This window comes from Oncorhynchus gorbuscha, linkage group LG06, assembly GCF_021184085.1.
Source record: "Oncorhynchus gorbuscha isolate QuinsamMale2020 ecotype Even-year linkage group LG06, OgorEven_v1.0, whole genome shotgun sequence".
NCBI classification, from domain to species: Eukaryota; Metazoa; Chordata; class Actinopteri; order Salmoniformes; family Salmonidae; genus Oncorhynchus; species Oncorhynchus gorbuscha.
In genome coordinates, this window is record NC_060178.1 from 60,866,043 (window position 1) to 60,887,275 (window position 21,233).

General features: G+C 43.2%; 1 protein-coding gene across 2 annotated transcripts; it reads left to right on the forward strand.

The window, feature by feature from the left end:
* The first annotated feature begins 7,075 nt into the window (after window positions 1-7,075).
* Window positions 7,076-20,630, forward strand: LOC124038179 (leucine-rich repeat-containing protein 73-like). Of its 2 annotated transcripts, none has more exons than XM_046353718.1 (6): window positions 7,076-8,201; window positions 8,494-8,654; window positions 9,109-9,243; window positions 14,124-14,224; window positions 19,633-19,831; window positions 20,220-20,630. In XM_046353718.1, exons 1-6 carry the CDS (start codon window positions 7,930-7,932, stop codon window positions 20,288-20,290), a joined length of 939 nt encoding a protein of 312 aa, XP_046209674.1. In that variant the 5' UTR covers window positions 7,076-7,929; the 3' UTR covers window positions 20,291-20,630. The 2 variants fall into 2 exon arrangements, with proteins under 2 accessions (XP_046209674.1, XP_046209675.1); XM_046353719.1 differs by having other exon boundaries at window positions 7,078-8,201; window positions 9,121-9,243.
* The last annotated feature ends 603 nt before the right edge of the window (window positions 20,631-21,233 follow it).

Consider the following 21,233-nt stretch of genomic DNA (forward strand, 5'->3'; position numbering starts at 1 on the left):
ACCGATCCTTAACCCTTTGGAGTTAATGCCTAAACTGGACAGTTTCAAGTTTGAATAGTATAATGGTTACTGTAGAGTAGACAATATGTCTCTCCTGGGAGAGCCACGTAGATAGTGGCTGATCAGCTGTGGAGAATTGTGTATGAACTGATTTCTTGGAGAGATTGTTACCTGTATAGACAAGCAAAGGTCAGGTTCACCATGGAGATGAGCAAAAGAAGAATGCGACAGAGTGCAATCTGCAGTGGCTACCAAACACCAATGTGGACTGGCCAGTATTTGTTCCAGTCAGTAGAGAAATGGCCTCCTTCAAGAAGATTACAGTTCAGCCTGAGAAACAACCCTCTCCATCATCCAGCTGACCCTTAAGCAGTTCTTCAGGGACACGTGGCATCTTTCAGTCATGAAGTTCTCACTCACAGCTCTACATGAGAGCATGGTGGATGGCAAAATTGTGGCCTTCATGAAGAATGATTTAGATGTTTATCAGAAGAGCAGGTTTTTCTGATATGCATCTAAAACGTTTGCTGGCTCAGTGCCTGGAGCACGGAGGAGAGCAGATGTGTGAGTGTGGGGACAAGGTCCTGCCAAAGCACTCAGACCCCAATGTTCAGATTGACCCCCTGTGACCAATACCTAGTTAATGTCAGACCACACCTGGAGACAACACCGATAGCCCTACATTTCTCATTTGAATACATCAAATCAAATGCTATTGGTCACCTAAACATATTTAGCTTGTGTTCCTAGCTCCAACAGTGCAGTAGTATCTAACAATACACACAAATCTAAAAGTAAAAGAATGGAATTAAGAAATATATACAGTACCAGTCAAAAGTTTGGACACACCTACTCATTCAAGGGTTTTTCTTTATTTTTGCTAATTTATACATTGTAGAATAATAGTGAAGACATTAAAACTATGAAATAACACTTGGAATCATGTATTAACCAAAAAGTGTTAAACAAATCAAAATATATTTGATATATTTGATATTCTTCAAACTAGCCACCTTGATGACAGCTTTGCACACTCATTCCAGGTGAGGTAGTCACCTGGAATGCATTTCAATGAACAGGTGTGCCTTGTTAAAAGTTCATTTGTGGAATTTATTTCCTTCTTAATGAGTTTGAGCCAATCAGTTGTGTTGTGACAAGGTAGCGTTTCAAACTCATAAAAGAAACACCCTCCTCCACTTACTCTCGCCTTATGCCCTTGGAGGAATCCTCATGGCCATATTTGTCGTCAGTCAAAATGACTAGCCAAGCAAGTGAAGTTTGCAACGTAAGCCCCTCAGCCCTCGTTTTTAATGGAGTTTGCGAGTGTACAATTATGTTCACTTCGGGGCCTGAAACGCCCCATAATTCAATTTGCGATGATTGTACATCTACTAAGAAAAGTCAGCCAAAACTTAAAACTTCAAAGTCAATGTGGAGTCAACATACAAGCGTAAGTAAAAACACATATAAATAAGTTAGAAATTGTGCCATTAATGCACATGACTGCCCAAACACGTCTCGTAAAATGTTTTTGTTTGGTTAGTTTTTGGAAATTGTAGAACTAAAACATTTTCCATCTTCAAAAGTTCCAGCTAGGCAGGCTAACGTTAGCTAATTAATTTGCTCGCTATCATACAGTATATGTATATTAATAATTATATATTTAATTTAAGTAGACATGCAATCATATAAAGCACCCACAAGATACCGTTGACTGAAAACACAATCATTGCGGGATGAACGAGGGACCAATTTTCAGGCATATACTTGCCCTGCAAGTGTATACTCATTAGACATCATGATACATCATCAGAAGTGTCCACTTAATTTGAGGGCTGAGGGGAGAGGGTGTGTCTTAAGTGTTTGGAATGCAGCCCCAGAGTGACCTCTGCTGCAGAGGATAAGTTCATTAGTTACCAGCCTCAGAAATTGCAGCCCAAATAAATGCTTCATGGAGTTCAAGTAACAGACACATCTCAACATCAACTGTTCAGAGGAGACTGCGTGAATCAGGCCTTCATGGTCGAATTGCTGCAAAGAAACCCCTACTGAAGGACACCAAGAAGAAGAGGAGACTTGTTTGGACCAAGAAACATGAGCAATGGACATTAGACCTGTGGAAATTTGTCCTTTGGTCTGATGAGTTAAAATTTTTGGTTTGGAGATTTTTGGTTCCAACCGCCGTGTCTTTGTGAGGCGCAGAGTAGGTGAACAGATTATATATATTTTTGGTTACTACAGGATTCCATATGTGTTATTTCATAGATTGATGTCTTCATTATTATTCTACAATGTAGAAAATATATTTTTTTAAAGTTTGGACTGGTACTGTAAATATTAGAACGAGAAATGTTGTAGTGGCATTGACTAAAATACAGTATATGAAATGAGTAAACATTATTAGTGACTAGTGTTCCATTATTAAAGTGACCAGTGATTTCATGCCTATGTACATAGGGCAGCAGTCTCTAAGGTGCAGGGTTGAGTAAACGGGTGGTAGCCAGCTAGTGATGGCTATTTAACAGTCTGATGGCCTTGAGATAGAAGCTGTTTTTCAGTCTCTCGGTCCCAGCTTTGATGCACATGTACTGGCCGTGGCTTGGATGGTTGATGTCCTTGATGATCTTTTTGTCCTTTCTGTGCCATCGGGTGCTGTAGGTGTCCTGGTAGGCAGGCAGTGTGGCCCTGGTGATGCGTTGGGCAGACCGCACCACTCTGGAGAGCCCTGCGGTTGCGGGCGGTGCAGTTGCCGTACCAGGTGGTTATACAACCTGACAGAATGCTCTCAATTGTGCATTTGTAAAAATTTGTGAGGGTCTTACGGGCCAAGCTGAATTTCTTCAGCCTTTTGAGGGTGAAGAGGTGCTTTTCTTCACCACACTGTCTGTGTGGGAGGTCCATTTGAGCGTGTCAGTGATATGTACGCTGAGGAACTTGAAGCTTTCACCTTCTCCACTGCGGTCCCATCGATGTGGATAGCGGGGTGCTCCTTCTGCTGTTTCCTGAAGTTTACGATCAACCTCCTTTGTTTTGTTGATGTTGAGGGAGAGGTTATTTTCCTGGCATCTCCGCCACATCCCTCACCTCCATCCTGTAGGATGTCTCATCATTGTTGTTCATCCGATAATCAGGCCTACTACTTTTGTGTCGTCTGCAAACTTGATGAAAGGACTTAAACACTGCCCTGCCTTGTGTTTTACAGTACTCTGTCAGTGGAGAAATTCAATTCTATGTTTGACTGTAGAATGTATAAATACAGTGGGGCAAAAAAAGTATTTAGTCAGCCACCAATTGTGCAAGTTCTCCCACTTAAAGATGAGAGGCCTGTAATTTTCATCATAGGTACACTTCAACTATGACAGACAAAATGGGAAAAGAAATCCAGAAAATCACATTGTAGGATTTTTTAATGAATTTATTTGCAAATTATGGTGGAAAATAAGTATTTGATCAATAACAAAAGTTTATCTCAATACTTTGTTATATACCTTTTGTTCGCAATGACAGAGGTCAAACGTTTTCTGTAAGTCTTCACAAGGTTTCCACACACTGTTGCTGGTATTTTGGCCCATTCCTTCCATGCAGATCTCCTCTAGAGCAATGATGTTTTGGGGCTGTTGCTGGGCAACACGGACTTTCAACTCCCTCCAAAGATTTTCTATGGGGTTGAGATCTGGAGACTGGCTAGGCCACTCCAGGACCTTGAAATGCTTCCTACGAAGCCATTCCTTCGTTGCCTGGGCGGTGTATTTGGGATCATTGTCATGCTGAGAGACCCAGCCACGTTTCATCTTCAATGCCCTTGCTGATGGAAGGAGGTTTTCACTCAAAATCTCACGATACATGGCCCCATTCACTCTTTCCTTTACACCGATCAGTCGTCCTGGTCCCTTTGGAGAAAAACAGCCCCAAATCATGATGTTTCCACCCCCATGCTTCACAGTAGGTATGGTGTTCTTTGGATGCAACTCAGCATTCTTTGTCCTCCAAACACGACGAGTTTTTACCAAAAAGTTATATTTTGGTTTCATCTGACCATATGACATTCCCCCAATCTTCTTCTGGATCATCCAAATGCTCTCTAGCAAACTTCAGATGGGCCTGGACATGTACTGCAGGATTTGAGTCCCTGGCGTAGTGTGTTACTGATGGTAGGCTTTGTTACTTTGGTCCCAGCTCTCTGCAGGTCATTCACTAGGTCCCCCCGTGTGGTTCTGGAATTTTTGCTCACCGTTCTTGTGATCATTTTGACCCCACGGGGTGAGATCTTGCGTGGAGCCCCAGATCGAGGGAGATCATCAGTGGTCTTGTATGTTTTCCATTTCCTAATAATTGCTCCCACAGTGGATTTCTTCAAACCAAGCTGCTTACCTATTGCAGATTCAGTCTTCCCAGCCTGGTGCAGGTTTACAATTTTGTTTCTGGCGTCCTTTGACAGCTCTTTGGTCTTGGCCATAGTGGAGTTTGGAGTGTGACTGTTTGAGGTTGTGGACAGGTGTCTTTTATACTGATAACAAGTTCAAACAGGTGCCATTAATACAGGTAACAAGTGGAGGACAGAGGAGCCTCTTAAAGAAGTTGTTACAGGTCTGTGAGAGCCAGAAATATTGCTTGTTTGTAGGTGACCAAATACTTATTTTCCACCATCATTTGCAAATAAATTCATAAAAAATTCCTACAATGTGATTTTCTGGATTTTTTTCTTCTAATTTTGTCTGTCATAGTTGAAGTGTACCTATGATGAAAATTACAGGCCGCTGTCATCTTTTTAAGTGGGCGAACTTACACAATTGGTGGCTGACTAAATACTTTCTTGCCCCACTGTAAATGGGTTATGGCAAGGTGAATTATTTCCGACATTGAACAATGGAGACTTGGATGCAGCATAGCCATGCCCTCCATTAGTTCTCTGTTTTCACTCTCCTCTCTCTTGGGGAGCTGTAGGATGTGGCTCTGCAAGGAGACATGAGAGAGGCACAGTGGGAGGGTCTCAATACTCAGCTTCCACAACCTCAACCTGGGTGAGGCAGCAATTCGACCATGAAGGCCTGCTTATTTATTAATCCATTGAATATATACACTGCTCAAAAAAATAAAGGGAACACTTAAACAACACAATGTAACTCCAAGTCAATCACACTTCTGTGAAATCAAACTGTCCACTTAGTATATAATAATAATAATAATAATAATAATATATGCCATTTAGCAGACGCTTTTATCCAAAGCGACTTACAGTCATGTGTGCATACATTCTACGTATGGGTGGTCCCGGGGATCGAACCCACTACCCTGGCGTTACAAGCGCCATGCTCTACCAACTGAGCTACAGAAGGACCACTTAGGAAGCAACACTGATTGAAAATTAATTTCACATGCTGTTGTGCAAATGAAATAGACAACAGGTGGAAATGATAGGCAATTAGCAAGACACCACCAATAAAGGAGTGGTTCTGCAGGTGGGGACCACAGACCACTTCTCAGTTCCTATGCTTCCTGGCTGATGTTTTGGTCACTTTTGAATGCTGGCGGTGCTTTCACTCTAGTGGTAGCTTCAGACGGAGTCTTACAACCCACACAAGTGGCTCAGGTAGTGCAGCTCATCCAGGATGGAACATCAATGCGAGATGTGACAAGAAGGTTTGCTGTGTCTGTCAGCGTAGTGTCCAGAGCATGGAGGCGCTACCAGGAGACAGGCCAGTACATCAGGAGACGTGGAGGAAGCCGTAGGAGGGCAACAACCCAGCTGCAGGACCGCTACCTCCACCTTTGTGCAAGGAGAAGCAGGAGGAGCACTGCCAGAGCCCTGCAAAATGACCTCCAGCAGGCCACAAATGTGCATGTGTCTGCTCAAACGGTCAGTAACAGACTCCATGAGGGTGGTATGAGGGCTCGACGTCCACAGGTGGGGGTTGTGCTTACAGTCCAACACCGTGCAGGACGTTTGGCATTTGCCAGAGAACACCAAGATTGGCAAATTCGCCACTGGCGCCCTGTGCTCTTCACAGATGAAAGCAGGTTCACACTGAGCACGTGACAGAGTCTGGAGACGCCGTGGAGAACGTTCTGCTGCCTGCAACATCCTCCAGCATGACCGGTTTGGCGGTGGGTCAGTCATGGTGTGGGGTGGCATTTCTTTGGGGGGCAGCACAGCCCTCCATGTGCTCGCCAGAGGTAGCCTGACTGCCATTAGGTACCGAGAAGAGATCCTCAGACCCCTTGTGAGACCATATGCTGGTGCGGTTGGCCCTGGGTTCCTCCTAATGCAAGACAATGCTGGACCTCATGTGGCTGGAGTGTGTCAGCAGTTCCTGCAAGGGGACGGCATTGATGCTATGGCCTGGCCCGTCCGTTCCCCAGACCTGAATCCAATTGAGCACATCTGGGACATCATGTCTCGCTCCATCCACCAACGCCACGTTGCACCACAGACTGTCCAGGAGTTGGCGGATGCTTTAGTCCAGGTCTGGGAGGAGATCCCTCAGGAGACCATCCGCCACCTCATCAGGAGCATGCCCAGGCGTTGTAGGGAGGTCATACAGGCATGTGGAGGCCACACACACTACTGAGCCTCATTTGGACTTGTTTTAAGGACATTACATCAAAGTTGGATCAGCCTGTAGTGTGGTTTTCCACTTTAATTTTGAGTGTGACTCCAAATCCAGACCTCCATGGGTTGATAAATTTGATTTCCATTGATAATTTTTGTGTGATTTTGTTGTCGGCACATTCAACTATGTAAAGGAAAAGTATTTAATAAGAATATTTCATTCATTCAGATCTAGGATGTGTTATTTTAGTGTTCTCTTTATTTTTTTTAATCAGTGTATTATTTAAGGGGCCATCTTGTCTTTGACCCAGAGAATAGTACAATGTTACGGTTCCCATTAGTTTATTATAGGCCTATTGAGGTACTTTTACTGCTAAAGTAAAAACACAATGTAGTGTAATAATTCTGGTAATATTTCAAAACTTTTTAATCGGCAAGTTTTAGTACATGCCTATCTATTTGGTGATCATGTTACATTATGCACTAATTTGAGGAAATCCAATGTAAATACCAAGGGCTATGGGTGTGGTACAGACAGCCAGGTGATGTATTTGGGCAGGGCAGACCAGCACAGCACGTGATCAATAGCAATAGCCATACGATATTGAGAACACGGCCATCTTTGCCCTCGACTTGCATTTTTCCTCCTGGAGAAACATTTGCTCAGCCCTGCAATATTTCCCGAGGTCACTACAGCCACACAGACGCTTCGGGGAGGAGGGTGCGCGCACGCGCCCTGAATGAGGAAGACTGCATTAGTATAGTAAGCTAATTGAGTACAACATGTGACAGTCACTATTGCAATGCCGTTTCTGATGACACCGAGAAGTGTGTGCATAACCGATAATTACAACCGTGGCAAACAAACGATCGCCTTCGCGTCAGCGCTATAAACCGAAGCTCTAAACATGACAGGAACGCAAACCGTTTGTTATGCATGAGGACTTGGAAAACGGCACATGATATTTTCTTTTAACGTGTATAGTATGTACGGACGAATGTATCAATCCATGGCCTGCGGGGTACAGAAGAAGAATCGCTAAGTATTTAGCTACATTGTAGCAGTAGGTTATGATGTCAGGGTTTGAAACAGCGCATGGGGTTTATGATCGATTTAACTTCAGAAAACCCACCTTGCGTGCTTTTCCCCTATCCATAGCCTAATAAGAAATGCTCAATTAAACCAGCTGCAACACTTGAGAGGCTTGCAGATTTGTGGTAAATATCGTATATCCTAAACAGTAGCATATTGACTTTGAGATGTCATTTAACAGCCCACCAACGTCGGATAGTTGTATGCCTATGCTTAAAATGCACGTATTTCTTAGCTGGGCACAAACCTCGGATGACATGTAGCCTAGTAGACACATTTACCAAAAATGCTACCAGGTTCTATTCAAATAACGGGAGAGACACTGTCGGGAGCTGAGATCAAGGATATTTGTGACAGCCTGAAAGAGAACAGTGTGAGGCTTCTGTCAATTAGGGGATGTCAGCTTTCGGACCGAGACTTTGGACGGGTGTGTCGTGGTGTGGCGGAGTCCCACTCACTGGCGCAACTCAACATGAACCTTGGTGTGGTCTCCACCATCAACCGAACCAAGCATCTCGCAGATGCACTCAAGACAAACAGATCGATCCAGACCCTTTTGTAAGTAGCCTAGTAGATCACAATGAATAAGGTGTGTCTGTCTGACTGATTGATTGGATGATGTTAGAGGTTGATATGGCTGCTGTAGTCTATTAACTAATTGTAATCAGTATGGGTGCCTCTAAATGGGGGACCTGACTCCAATTACCATGATTATGCATGAACTCAAGTTGATGTCAATTTGATGCTTTATCCAGATTGAAAGGCGAATTAATTGGCTGGTCTTCATTGGAACTGTTGTATTGATTGATATTCTGCATTTCTCTCTCCTCCCAACTCTCCTATGCCACAGTCTCCATGGAAGCCCCCTCCTAGATGCAGGATTGGTCACCCTCAACACTGCATTGTCCACTCACCCTTCACTGGTGTCTCTGGACCTGGGGGACTGTATGCTGGGGGATGAGGCACTGCGGCTTATCTGTGCCATGCTGCCTCCGGATGGGGCCAAGTCAGGTACAGCCACTCCACACTGATCTCACTGTTACTGGGCTGTCAGACTCTGAACCTGGCCTGCTGGGGGACAGTGGTTGGAAACAATAGGTTAGTGTAGAAGTCCTCTCTAAGTGCGCGTGTGAGTTAACACATTTTTTGATTATAGAAAATACAGTCCAGACAAATGTACAACTCAAAGGTTTTATAGAACATTCATAAAGATGTTATTGGACATGACATAGATCTGTCACAATGATCTTTTGCCTTCCTTTATGTAGCATGACATTTGCTTATGAGTGATTTCTGAAGCATCTATATAGGCCTTATAAAGGGTTTTATGAAGGCATTGTGTTAAACGCTGTAGTGTTAACAATTAGACTCAAGTTACACGATAATGGAGTATAATACATATAATATATGGTTATATGCGGCTCTGCCTATACTCAGTTGATGGTCATTTGATGGTGATGGACAGCCTGTCCCACAGGGCTTAGAGAGCTGACTCTTAGTGCGAACCCCAGCATCACAACCAAGGGATGGGCCCGCCTGGCCATCGCTGTGGCCCACAGCTCCCAGCTCCGAGTCCTCAACTTGGACTACAACCCCCTGGGTAAGAACCAATCTCCAGGACATAAAACCAATTACTGTACTTTATATCGGTGAGTTTCTTACTATGGAATCAGCTTAAAAGGAATCAGATTCTTATTGACGTAAAAAGATTTGCATCTCAGTTAACTTTGTATAATCAATATGAACTTCAAGCATTGGAAAAAAATAACTTTTGTGTCATTATGTGTTATGGGACTTTTTCAGAGGTGAAACACTCCTGAGATACCAAAGATGTCCATTTTATGGGCCAGTTGCCTCCTGCATTACCATTTTATTTGATTTATTCAGGTGCGTCTCCATGACAACCCCCTGGCTGCTTGCACTATAGAGAAATAGGAAAGGAGGTCATATTAGGAACATGGACTGTGTTTACAAAGGCAGCCCAATTCTGATTTGGTTGGTCAAAAGACCAATTAGTGGAAAAAATATCAGAATTGGGCTGCCTGTGTGAACACAGTCATGTTGTCCCCATTTAAGTTTAGATTGAATTTTAGAGGGCACACTTGATACAGAATTATACGTCTATGGTCATTTTGGAGCAAGTATACAGGGTAAAATGTTCAGATTTCATCCATCTGAAATATGGGTTGTCAATGACATTCTTAATTACTGGGGGGTAGCCCCAACCAGGACTCAAATCTGAGTTTGGCTACTGCCAACCCAACACCTTAGCTGTTAAGCCATGAGATCCGAATCCCTCTACGATGTCGCTAGGTGTTGGGTTAAGGTGGTTACACTACCCCCTTTCTTCGGGAGAGCGTGTCCCTACTATTTTCTATACCGAGTCCCTCACGGGAACCGCCTCACGGGCACCATTTGATATATTGTAATAAACAATGAACTGATCTTAAATGCATCTAAAACCAAAAGCATAATGTATTTGGTGCAAAACATTCTCTTAGAGCTAAACATCAACTGGAATTGTGCACAAAGGATGTGACCATTGAACACTTTGAAGAAGCGTAACTAGGAGTAACATAGGATGGTCAGTATCATGGTCAAGTCATATTGATGACGATGGGGAGAGGTTCTGTATGTGTTGATGTCTTGCAGTAGCTAGCTCGCTAAATCGTCCCTTTCCTTAGCCATGATTGGAAATGGGGATTTGGACTTTGTTGCCCATGCGAGGAAGTTTGGCTAGCACGCACTGTAGCTCGGCAGCCTTGGAGAACACAAACTGAAAGTGTACTGTATGACAGAGCCATAGACCTTTTTGCCAACATGAAAGAGAGCGTTCAACTAGACTACAAGTAGGTGTCAACGTTTTTTGTTATACTTGCGCATGCACACACAGACGGAAATCATTAGCATGGACAGCCACATGATATTTAGCAACATTTATTGGACAAAATAGTATTTGGCATGGGCGCAACTTTCACTAGGATGGGAGGGGAGGGGGGCGACGACGACATGTCCCCCCCCAAAATTATGAAATGACATTTTTGTCCCTCCCAGTTTTATAATTGAAATGTAATACAAAATGAGGCAATGGTGTGCTATAGGACCATGTGAAGGACTCTGAACGGTCGGTTCGGCTGTTTGGAGTGCTTATCCAACTAGAATAAAAGAGAAAAAAAAAGTTCCCATCCACTTCTAAAACCAAAGTTGCGCCCCTGTTTTTTTGGTATCTTTACGTTTGTTTTCAGTGTATTAAACTAAACATTTATAACCTTGTTGATTTGATGTTTAAATGGTGCTGGAATAGCGGAGGCAGATCTCCTGTTGTCTTTGTGCTGACTTGCGGTAACTCTGTGGTTCTAAATCAGGGGTTGATTAGTAAACTGTCAAACATTAACATGCTTGACAATGCTGCAGGTGATATAACTGTTTGTTACATTAAATATTTTCTATTTTGTGGACTTCACCGGACAGATGTTTCTCTCCGGTTTTGTCACTGTTCTCTTTTTATTGTCACTGCCTTATTGTACATCACGGTGATGTATGAACGAATAGGTTATAGAGCAAACAACACAATTATTAAAACAAAGGTTGTAAAATAGCTTTTTTACCCAGTGATTTTACCCGCGCACCGCTTCTGCTGGTAATATGGTCATGTGCAGCAAAGAAAGACCTAGCAAAGCTTCAGCAGGCTCAAAACAAAGCAGCACGCCTTGCCCTTAACTACACACACACACACACACACACACACACACACACACACACACACACACACACACACACACACACACACACAACTAACATCAACAACATGCATGATAGTCTTTCTTGGTTTAGGAGAAATGTACTATTTTTAACTTCTTATGGCTGGGGGCAGTATTGAGTCGCTTGGATGAATAAGGTGCCCAGAGTAAACTGCCTGCTACTCAGTCCCAGTTGCTAATATATGCTTATTGTTTGGATTTAAAACAATCTGAAGTTTCATAAACAGTTTGAATGTCTGTGAGTATAACAGAACTCATATGGCAGGCAAAAACCCGAGAAAAAATCCAACCAGGAAGTGGGAAATCTGAGTTTTGTCATTTTTCAACTCATTCCCTATTGAAGATACAGTGGGATATTGGTGATGTTGCACTTCCTAAAGCTTCCACTAGATGTCAACAGTCTTTAGAACCTGGTTTGATTTTTCAACTGTGAAGTGGGGCTGAATGAGAGGGGAATGAGTCAGGTCTGGCAGAATGCCTTGAGCTCGTGACGCTTGTTCACGTGAGAGCGAGCTCTGTTCCATCGCAATTCTACAGACAAAGGAATTCTCCTGTTGGAACATTATTGAAGATTTATGTTTTAAACATCCTAAAGATTGATTCTATACATCGTTTGACATGTTTCTACGGACTGTAACGGAACTCTTTGACATTTCGTCTGCTCCTAGTGAACGCGCTTCGTGAGTTTGTTTTTGTTTACAAAATGTGCTAACAAAAGTAGCTATTTGGACATAAATGGACATTATCGAACAAAACAAACATTTATTGTGGAACTGGGATTCCTAGGAGTGCATTCTGATGATCATCAAAGGTAAGTGAATATTTCTAATGTTATTTCTGACTTCTGTTGACTGCACAATATAGCGGATATCTTTTTGGTTTGTTTGGTCTCATGGTTTGCTTTTTTGAAATCTGACACAGCAGTTGTATTTAGGAGAAGTGTATCTAAAGTTCCACGTATCACACTTGTATTTTCATCAACATTTATAATGAGTATTTCTGTAAATTGATGTGGCTCTCTGCAAAATCACCAGATGTTTTTGGAACTACTGAACATATACTGAGATGTTTTGATATAAATATGAACTTTATTGAACAAAACATACATGTATTGTGTAACATGGAAGTCCTATGAGTGTCTTATGATGAAGATCGTCAAAGGTTAGTGATTCATTTTATCTTTATTTGTGCTTTTTGTGACTCCTCTCTTTGGCTAGAAAAATGCATGTGTTTTTCTGTGACTTGGCTCTGACCTAACATAATCGTTTGTGGTGCTTTCGCCGTAAAGCCTATTTGAAATCGGACACTGTGGTGGGATTAACAAGAAGTGTATCTTTAAAATGGTGTGAAATACTTGTATATCTGAGGAATTTTAATTGAGATTTCTGTTGTTTTGAATTTGGTGCCCTGCACTTTCACTGGCTGTTGTCATATCAATCCCGTTAGCGGGATCTCAGCCCTAAGAAGTTTTAAGAAACATTTTGTGTTGAAAATGCCTAACCACTTGTATAATCTATTTGCATACACTTCAAACAGATTTACATACCCCACCAGACATGCCACTATGGGGTTATTTTACGGTACCCAAACCAAAAACATATTTAATGTGTCACGCAGTTATGTATAGAGCCATGTCATCCTGGAATGGTCTGCCACCAGAGTGTACTCAGGCAAAAAGCAAGTTTAGCTTAAAATATCTAATTTAACTGTACTGTATATAACTGTGTGTGTGTATGTATATGTGTATATGTATGTATATGTGTATATGTATGTATATGTGTATATGTATGTATATGTGTATATGTATGTATATGTGTATATGTATGTATATGTATGTATATGTGTATATATATGTGTATATGTATATCTGTATATTAGTCAATGCCACTCCGACATTGCTCGTCCTAATATTTACAGTACCAGTCAAAAGTTTGGACACACCTACTCATTCAAGGGCTTTTCTTTATTTTGACTATTTTCTACATTGTAGAATAATACTGAAAACAAACTATTAAATAACACATATGGAATCATGTAGTAATCCTTTGCCTTGATGACCGCTTTGCACACTCTTGGCATTCTCTCAACCAGCTTCATGATGTAGTCACCTGGAATACATTTAAATTTAAAAGGTGAGCCTTGTTAAAAGTTCATTTGTGTAATTTCTTTCCTCCTTAATGCGTTTGAGCCAATGTTTTTATTTTGAATGAAATGTAATATCTTATGTTGTTCTTGTCTATTTCTGTACTTTATCATGTATTTTTGTGTTTTATGTGGACCCCAGGAAGATTAGCTGATGCATGTGCATGGGTATCCTAATAAACTAATCGAAACTATCCCACTTCTGACACCAATGTACGGAATACGGGACTCGAACCCGGCTCTAGCTACTGTCAACCCAACACCTTAGCCATTACGCCAAAATATCCAAACTCCTTCATGAGGTCGCTAGGTGTTGAGTTATGGTTGCTACATTAGGTATCGTGTTGAAATGACGTGCATATGCCTGGTGAAGGTGAAAGCCGAAACATAGTGTATACTTTATCAGCTTAATCCTTTAGGAATAAATTAATTGATTATGCAATTACTATTCTGTGTCCGGTCCAAATCTGTCGTTCGGGGTCAATGACAACAAACGCATCAATCAGCTTTCTGCAATGCTCAATTGACAGACTCACCTTCTGAACTCACTCATGTTTTGGTTGTGTTGGGGTTCCAGGGGACCAGATTGCAGGTATGCTAGCAGTGGCTGTGGCGTCCAGCAGAACTCTGGAGGTGTTGGATCTGGAGGGAACAGGACTCTCAAATCAGTCAGCACAGGTCTGTAACATCATCAACATCACCACCACCACCAGAGCAACGTCATCAGCACCACAGAGTGTGAAAAACATTTTACAAAGACAGTGAGAAGACATCTGATGTAGTTCCATTATGAGTTAAAACTCATTCTATTCGGGGAGGTATACTCTTCTTTTTTTCCCACACTATAAATGTTATAGGTATAAATGTTTACGTTCCTCATTACCTAATTAATGTTCAATGACCCTTAAATGTGGCGCCAATTTCCAGCAATACTCATGCCAATCATCAGTTAAAAGATATCATTTTTGATGGACTTTCATTTATTTTCAGAAATGTTAAGCAGTTAGCTTTTTACCTACCCTCTTATAATCCCTTTAAAAAATTACCTTTAATGTGAACATTTACATTTTGCCATCCCACTTATTTTGTAGATTTAACTGTGAGTTACATCCACTAATTGAGGCCGCTGCATATTAAATCACCCAATTGAACAGTCGTCATAGCAGAGACCTCTTCTTATGTTGGTCTAATTTTGAAGTCAGTCCACTTTCTACGGAGATGAAGCTCATTGGATGAGAAAGCCAGAGGTCCCTCCCCTCCAACCTGCACCTCCAATGGGTTTTGAGAAGGAGGAGGAGAGGGGACGTGAGGAGTATGCAATCAAGATTTGCCCCATGTCTCCCTCTCACATTCTCACTGTTATTGACCCATGACCCTGAATCTCATTTGCAGTGAAGGTGTGCTTAGTCCCAGCTGTGGGAAGATGCTCTTCTCCCACAAAGCACTTCACCAGCTGTGGCCTATTGAAAAGTGCTCAAGGCATATGTACGTTATCCATTTCACAACATTTAATTGGTTTTCTACCTAGTCCCTCTCCAGTTTAAAGCTAGCTGATTTAGAATGAGACTGGCTTTACATGTAAATCCACACTCAGAAAAAAACATTTGTACACAGCTTTTTAGACAGATTCTGTGTATCCGAACAAATAAATACATATACGTATTGACATTGAAGCAGTGACGGGCAGGCAGGGTAGTGAGGGCGGGCAGGCGGGGTAGTGAGGGCGGGCAGGCGGGGTAGTGAGGGCGGGCAGGCGGGGTAGTGAGGGCGGGCAGGCGGGGTAGTGAGGGCGGGCAGGCGGGGTAGTGAGGGCGGGCAGGCGGGGTAGTGAGGGCGGGCAGGCGGGGTAGTGAGGGCGGGCAGGCGGGGTAGTGAGGGCGGGCAGGCGGGGTAGTGAGGGCGGGCAGGCAGTGCTTACTCTGTGATCATCTAATCAAAAAAAGCAGTTTTGTTTCTCCTTTATTTAACTAGGCAAGTCAGTTAAGAACAAATTCTTATTTTCAATGAGGGCCTAGGAACTGCCTTGTTCAGGGGCAGAACGACAGATATCTTATCACAGCTCGGGGATTCGATCTTGCAACCTTTCTCTCTAACGCTCTAAGCACTAGGCTACCTACCACCCAATGAAAAGCCAAATGGAAAAATACAAAAATATGATCTTTTTTTTTTGTTATCTCATGATTTTTTTCAATGATTCTGGTGGTTTTTATGCTCAAAATCTCCGGAAAGGCACCAGGGTATTCATGCCTTCCTTTCCAGACATTCAAATGGTTTACGCCACAGCCGTTCCTGACTCCAGTCACCATTAATGGATAGGGTCAGCACACTGCTTTACCTAGCTTGAAGTAGCTTAACACTTCGAACACACCGACAGCGTTATGATATTTTGGTACACCAGAATTGCATTAATTTCCAATGAAACACTCTGTTTGCCTTGCAGCGTTGCAGAGACAGTTGCAGTGTTTTCAGTGTGGTCCAGCTGCATACTATTTTGTGCAATGACACTGTCAGTGTGTTCGAAGCACAATTTGTTGCATTGAGACGATTTCATATTTTGCGCATACGTATTGCCTTAACATGTTGTGTGGGTATCGCCTAATGCATTGATCCAGGTGAACCAGGTGTGTACACTCAAGACAACAGAAACCTACCCACATCCTGGTTAACTCTCTCCACCTGCCCATTACTTTCGGGGTGAGACCCCCAGATGTTCCATGAATGCCCTCCAGACCCCTGATGTGAACTGGGAACCCCGATCAGAACTGTATCCTCAGGCACCCCGTAGTGCCGGAAGACGTGTGTAAACAGGGCTTCTGCAGTCTGTAGGGCCGTAGGGAGACCGGGCAAAGGAATGAGACGGCAGGACCGATCCACAACAACCAGAATCGTGGTGTTTCCTTGTGACGGAGGGAGATCCGTCACGAAATCCACAGATCGGTGTGACCACGGCCGTTGTGGAACGAGCAGGGGTTGTAATTTCCCTCTGGACAGGTGTCTAGGTGCCTTGCACTGGGTGCACACCGAGCAGGAGGAAACATACACCCTCACGTCCTTCGCTAAAGTGGGCCACCAGTACTTCCCGCTAAGACAGCTCACTGTCCGACCGATGCCAGGATGACCAGAGGAAGGTGACGTATGAACCCAACGGATCAATTGATCACGAACATCAGACAGAACTGACTCACGTCCAACTGGACACTGGGTGGGAGTGGGCTCCGCACGTAACACCCGCTCGATGTCCGCGTCAACCTCCCATACCACCGGTGCCACCAGGCAAGAAGCCGGAAGTATGGGAGTGGGATCCGTGGACCGCTCCTCTGTGTCATACATCCGAGACAGCGTTCTGGGAACCTGGTCTGTAGGATACAGTGAACACAAAACGGGTAAAAAAAATGGCCCACCTTGTCTGGCGAGGATTCATTCTCCTCGCCACCCAGATGTACTCCAGATTGCGGTGGTCAGTCCAAATGAGAAAAGGGTGTTTATCTCCCTCAAGCCAATGCCTCCATGCTTTCAGAGCCCCGACAACAGCCAACAGCTCCCGGTCCCCCACATCATAGTTACCCTGCGCCGGGCTGAGCTTCTTCAAAAAGAACGCACATGGGTGGAGTTTTTGTGGCGTACCCGAACGCTGAGACATCACAGCCCCTATCCCTGCCTCGGACGCGTCCACCTCAACTATGAATGCTAAGGAGGGATCAGGATGAGCCAGCACAGGAGCCGAGGTAAACAGAGACTTCAGGTGACCAAAAGCCCTGTCCTCCCCAGCTGACCACTGCAGTCGCACCGGTCCCCCCTTCAGCAAAGAGGTAATGGGAGCCACTACCTGACCAAAACCCCAGATAAACCTCCGGTAGTAGTTGGCAAACCCTAAGAACCGCTGCATGAAACATGTCTGTACTGTTTTGCTGCCTTGTCTGGCAGCAAAACAGTACATTGCCTCATTTACTGCCTTTAATTTAAAAAAAAACAAAGCTGATATGGCTATCTTGCTTAAACAAATATGATTTCTACTGACAATTGATATGTACAAGCTATGGCACAAGCATTGGCTGCACTCACAGTAACATCTGCTAACCATGTGACCAATAAAATTGTGACCAATAAAATTGTGACCAATAAAATTGGATTTGATATGGCATAAAGGGACGACTAGCAGATAATAGGCAATCCGTCATTTTCAATTAAGACAATGAGCGAGCTCGGACGGACGTAGTCAATGTAACTATTTGTTCAGCCCTTTTGAAATGTATAGCAACAGAATTCATAACATGGGCCATTCTTACAGTATTCTCCCTTTTCACCAAGTCAAAACAGTAGGATAAATAAAGGGGGCATATAAGCAGACAATGAAAGCTCTTACAATATTCAATGTTTAAAACAGGCTATAAATTACATGTGCACCACCAAGTCAGAACAGTAGGCTAAGTTAGGGTCCCTTTCCGCCTCATATTATTAGGGTGAGGCACATGGTGCCAGTAACAGCTTACTACACAACATACACTTAGTATTACTTTCTTAGCTACAGAATTCATCTCCCTGGCATATTACACCATTATGCAGCAGCATATAATACATTTTTGGACTCAACTTGTTATGCTGTGCTCACTTGTGGCACGGCGGTCCTTCATGGGCTAATTTTGTCATCGAAGTCTGGCATTCTTTGGATTTTTAGTGCTTTCAAGACAACTGGGAACTGAAAAAAACAAGGTTGAATCATGGCATCAGTAATCTTTATGTCGGTGCTCTAGAAAGAGACCCGAGTTCCCGACTTGGAATTCTGAGTTCAAAATATATTTTCCCAGTCGGAGCTCGAGTTTCCAGTTGTCTTGAACATCTGAGATTTCACATTTCCTTAATTTCCAGTTGTTTTGAACACTGTAGAAGTTATGCTGGATTGACAGCATGGCCAATGTATTCAACCTTTTCTGTCACATGGTGTTGAATGTTTGTCCTTTTAAGAGACCCTTAAACAGAGACTTTTTAAAACACCCACTCCACCCACAATCACTAGGATTGCTTTACAATGCTTGCAGTTAGCCACTGATTCCTTCCAAACCACTCATTGTTGAATTTTTGATTTCCAACTTTTGTAATGTTCTTGTCCAATGGCCGATGAGCACCGATACGTTTTATCTATAATTTCTATTCATAATTTCTCTTCATATGACAAAGATTGAAAAGGATTTGCCAGTAGATTGTCGACCTGATTCATGACGACTTCTAGCTTGTCCAATCAAAGCTCATGTAGATATGAAATTACGTTATCTGTGACCAATGACCTTGAACCTTCTTGGATGGCCACTTCTAATGTCACTCAATGGTAGCACCCAAGGGTCTTGATTTTTTTTTTTTTACCTCTACCCGTAGATTTTATGGTGCAGTAGTCTCATTACCAACCCCTACGCTCCGTATTTTCGGCTGGCTGCCCCACCTCCACAGAAACCACTGAGCTAGGCTGAAACACCTGCATTTTTGGAGCTGCCTTACTCAAGAAAGCAAGAAAGAGACCATGTTTGTATGCGGCTTAATTTCGACATTGTTTGGAAACTGATATGTGACATGTATTAATGCCAAAATAACATGCACCTACCCTGCATGACGTGTCGCCACTGGCCACCAATCAGTTGTAACTCTGGATGCTACATTGATGTACGATATGGCTGAGTTGAGCAGTGTGTCATTTTGTCAGATTTGCAATATGCTGTCATCGCTAGTTTATTTTGGCTACATTGGCATTTACATTTGGTTAAAATTGTCAATTTCGGGTTAATAGCCTATGCCACTGGTTGTTGGAGCTCCGGTGTATGGTGAACATGGGCTTCATCAAGGTTTATTTGTGAGTAAATCTAGCTTTGTTAATAGCCAGTGCTTACCTCGCCACCAACCCACTTCACTGGATTGAAGTGACTTGTTACGTGCTGAAGTAAAGAAAAACATACCACTTAAATGTAAGTTCATAACCTGGAATATCCCCACTGGCAAGCAGAACTACCTACACCTACAAACCCATCAGGTTTTCTTATCAACCCCTACTGTAGCCGGTCTGTGCTTCATGACAGAATCTCCCTCCCCTGTACCTTCAGGTCTTCCTCGAAATGGTGGAGAACTACCCCACCTGTCTGCGCATGCTGGTCCTGGCTGAGAACGCCATCAGCCCCGAGCTGCAGCAGCAGATTTCCGACCTGCTCTCCGAGGGAGAGGAGGACGATGACAAGGAGGGCGAGGCACGAGGCAGCGCTGTCATCCCCACCAGGGAGAAAACGGCTTGGATCCCCCACAGCAGTAAGGGCTGACCTGGCCAACCAAAATGCTCTCCTTCCCTGTCCAATCTTAGTCATATTCTAGACAGGACAGTTCCACTGTGGCGCTCTGTTCTGGACTCTTGCAGGTTTATAAAGAAATAATTTAGTATAATAAGCGTCTGTAAACCTAAAACATCGGTGTAGGTGATGACCTCAAAATTATCTGTAGAATGGGGGGGGGAGGGGGCAACCTAACCCAACCCATTTGCTTAAGAATGAGGCGTGGTCAGATCTGTGTGTGCTTTGGCCAACTTGCTCGTTGTCATCCCTTACAAGGACAAAGGAGTTGGCTAAAGCACGAACAGAGCTAGCAACCAGGCTAGTTGTAGAAGTCCTAAACTCGTTTCCGTTGTCTCTGCCCTTTGCAGACTCCCGCCCCCAGATGGTCCTGCTGACGTCAGGTCTAGGTGAGAGCCTACTGGCTGAGACCGAGATGTGATTCCACGGCCTTCCTACCTTCTTTTTTTGACCTCTTTCTTTCTGCTAGTATGTACGCAATGGAGTTGCAGCATCACCTGGTAGTGTGCAATCAATCACACTTTTTGCATGACCTGTAGCAACAGAATACATTTTGGAGCAGGCACAAAATCCTTAACACACACACAAACACACACCAAGTGTCTTATAGGGAATTATTTATTTTAATTATGTGCAGTCTAATTACAGTTCCTATTTAAAGGTTTATGTAAGCAATGAAAGTCTGTTGATAGATCGACTAGATAGGATTGTTGTGATGGTCTGGTGTGATGTCAGAATAAATCTGTTTACATCTTCTTAAAGACATTTGGATTCTTAAGTTATTTCCTGATTGGAATAGCCTACTTACGAATGCAATTAACACCTCGGCATGACAATTCCTGTATAGCACTGAACCGTAGCTCACTGAAAACTGTTTTTCCTTTGACCTAAATGGCCTTTTCGCTATACTAATGCCTCATATGAACACGATTTTGATATGGAATAGCCACAGGATGTTTCTGGGATCAGCACTTAAAAACGTCACATACAGAACATCGGAATTGAATGTAACGAGCATGAGAGCTTATATTGTAAATCAGCAAAAATCACACCATGACAATGCAGCAGTGTTATCATTCCTCGCCCCATATAATACATTGACCCCATCCTCATCATCTGCACAGCCAAAGTGGTGCTTACTAGGACAGCCATTATCCTCATCAAATCCCCTTGTTTGAGCCCCTTGTGCCTACATGCTTTTCTAGCCTGGCCCATATCGTTATGATATTCGAGGTTTCTTGCAAACCTTCACATCAATACATCGTGGTCCTTCTGTAGCTCAGTTGGTAGAGCATGGCGCTTGTAACGCCAGGGTAGTGGGTTCGATCCCCGGGACCACCCATACGTAGAATGTATGCACACAT

Excerpts from the sequence above, each read along its gene's own strand:
- LOC124038179 (XM_046353718.1), top strand. The coding sequence starts at position 7,930 with ATGCTACCAGGTTCTATTCAAATAACGGGAGAGACACTGTCGGGAGCT. Across the intron at positions 9,244-14,123 it reads CTTGGACTACAACCCCCTGG|GGGACCAGATTGCAGGTATG; the intron begins GTAAGAACCAAT and ends TTGGGGTTCCAG. Across the intron at positions 14,225-19,632 it reads TCTCAAATCAGTCAGCACAG|GTCTTCCTCGAAATGGTGGA; the intron begins GTCTGTAACATC and ends CTGTACCTTCAG.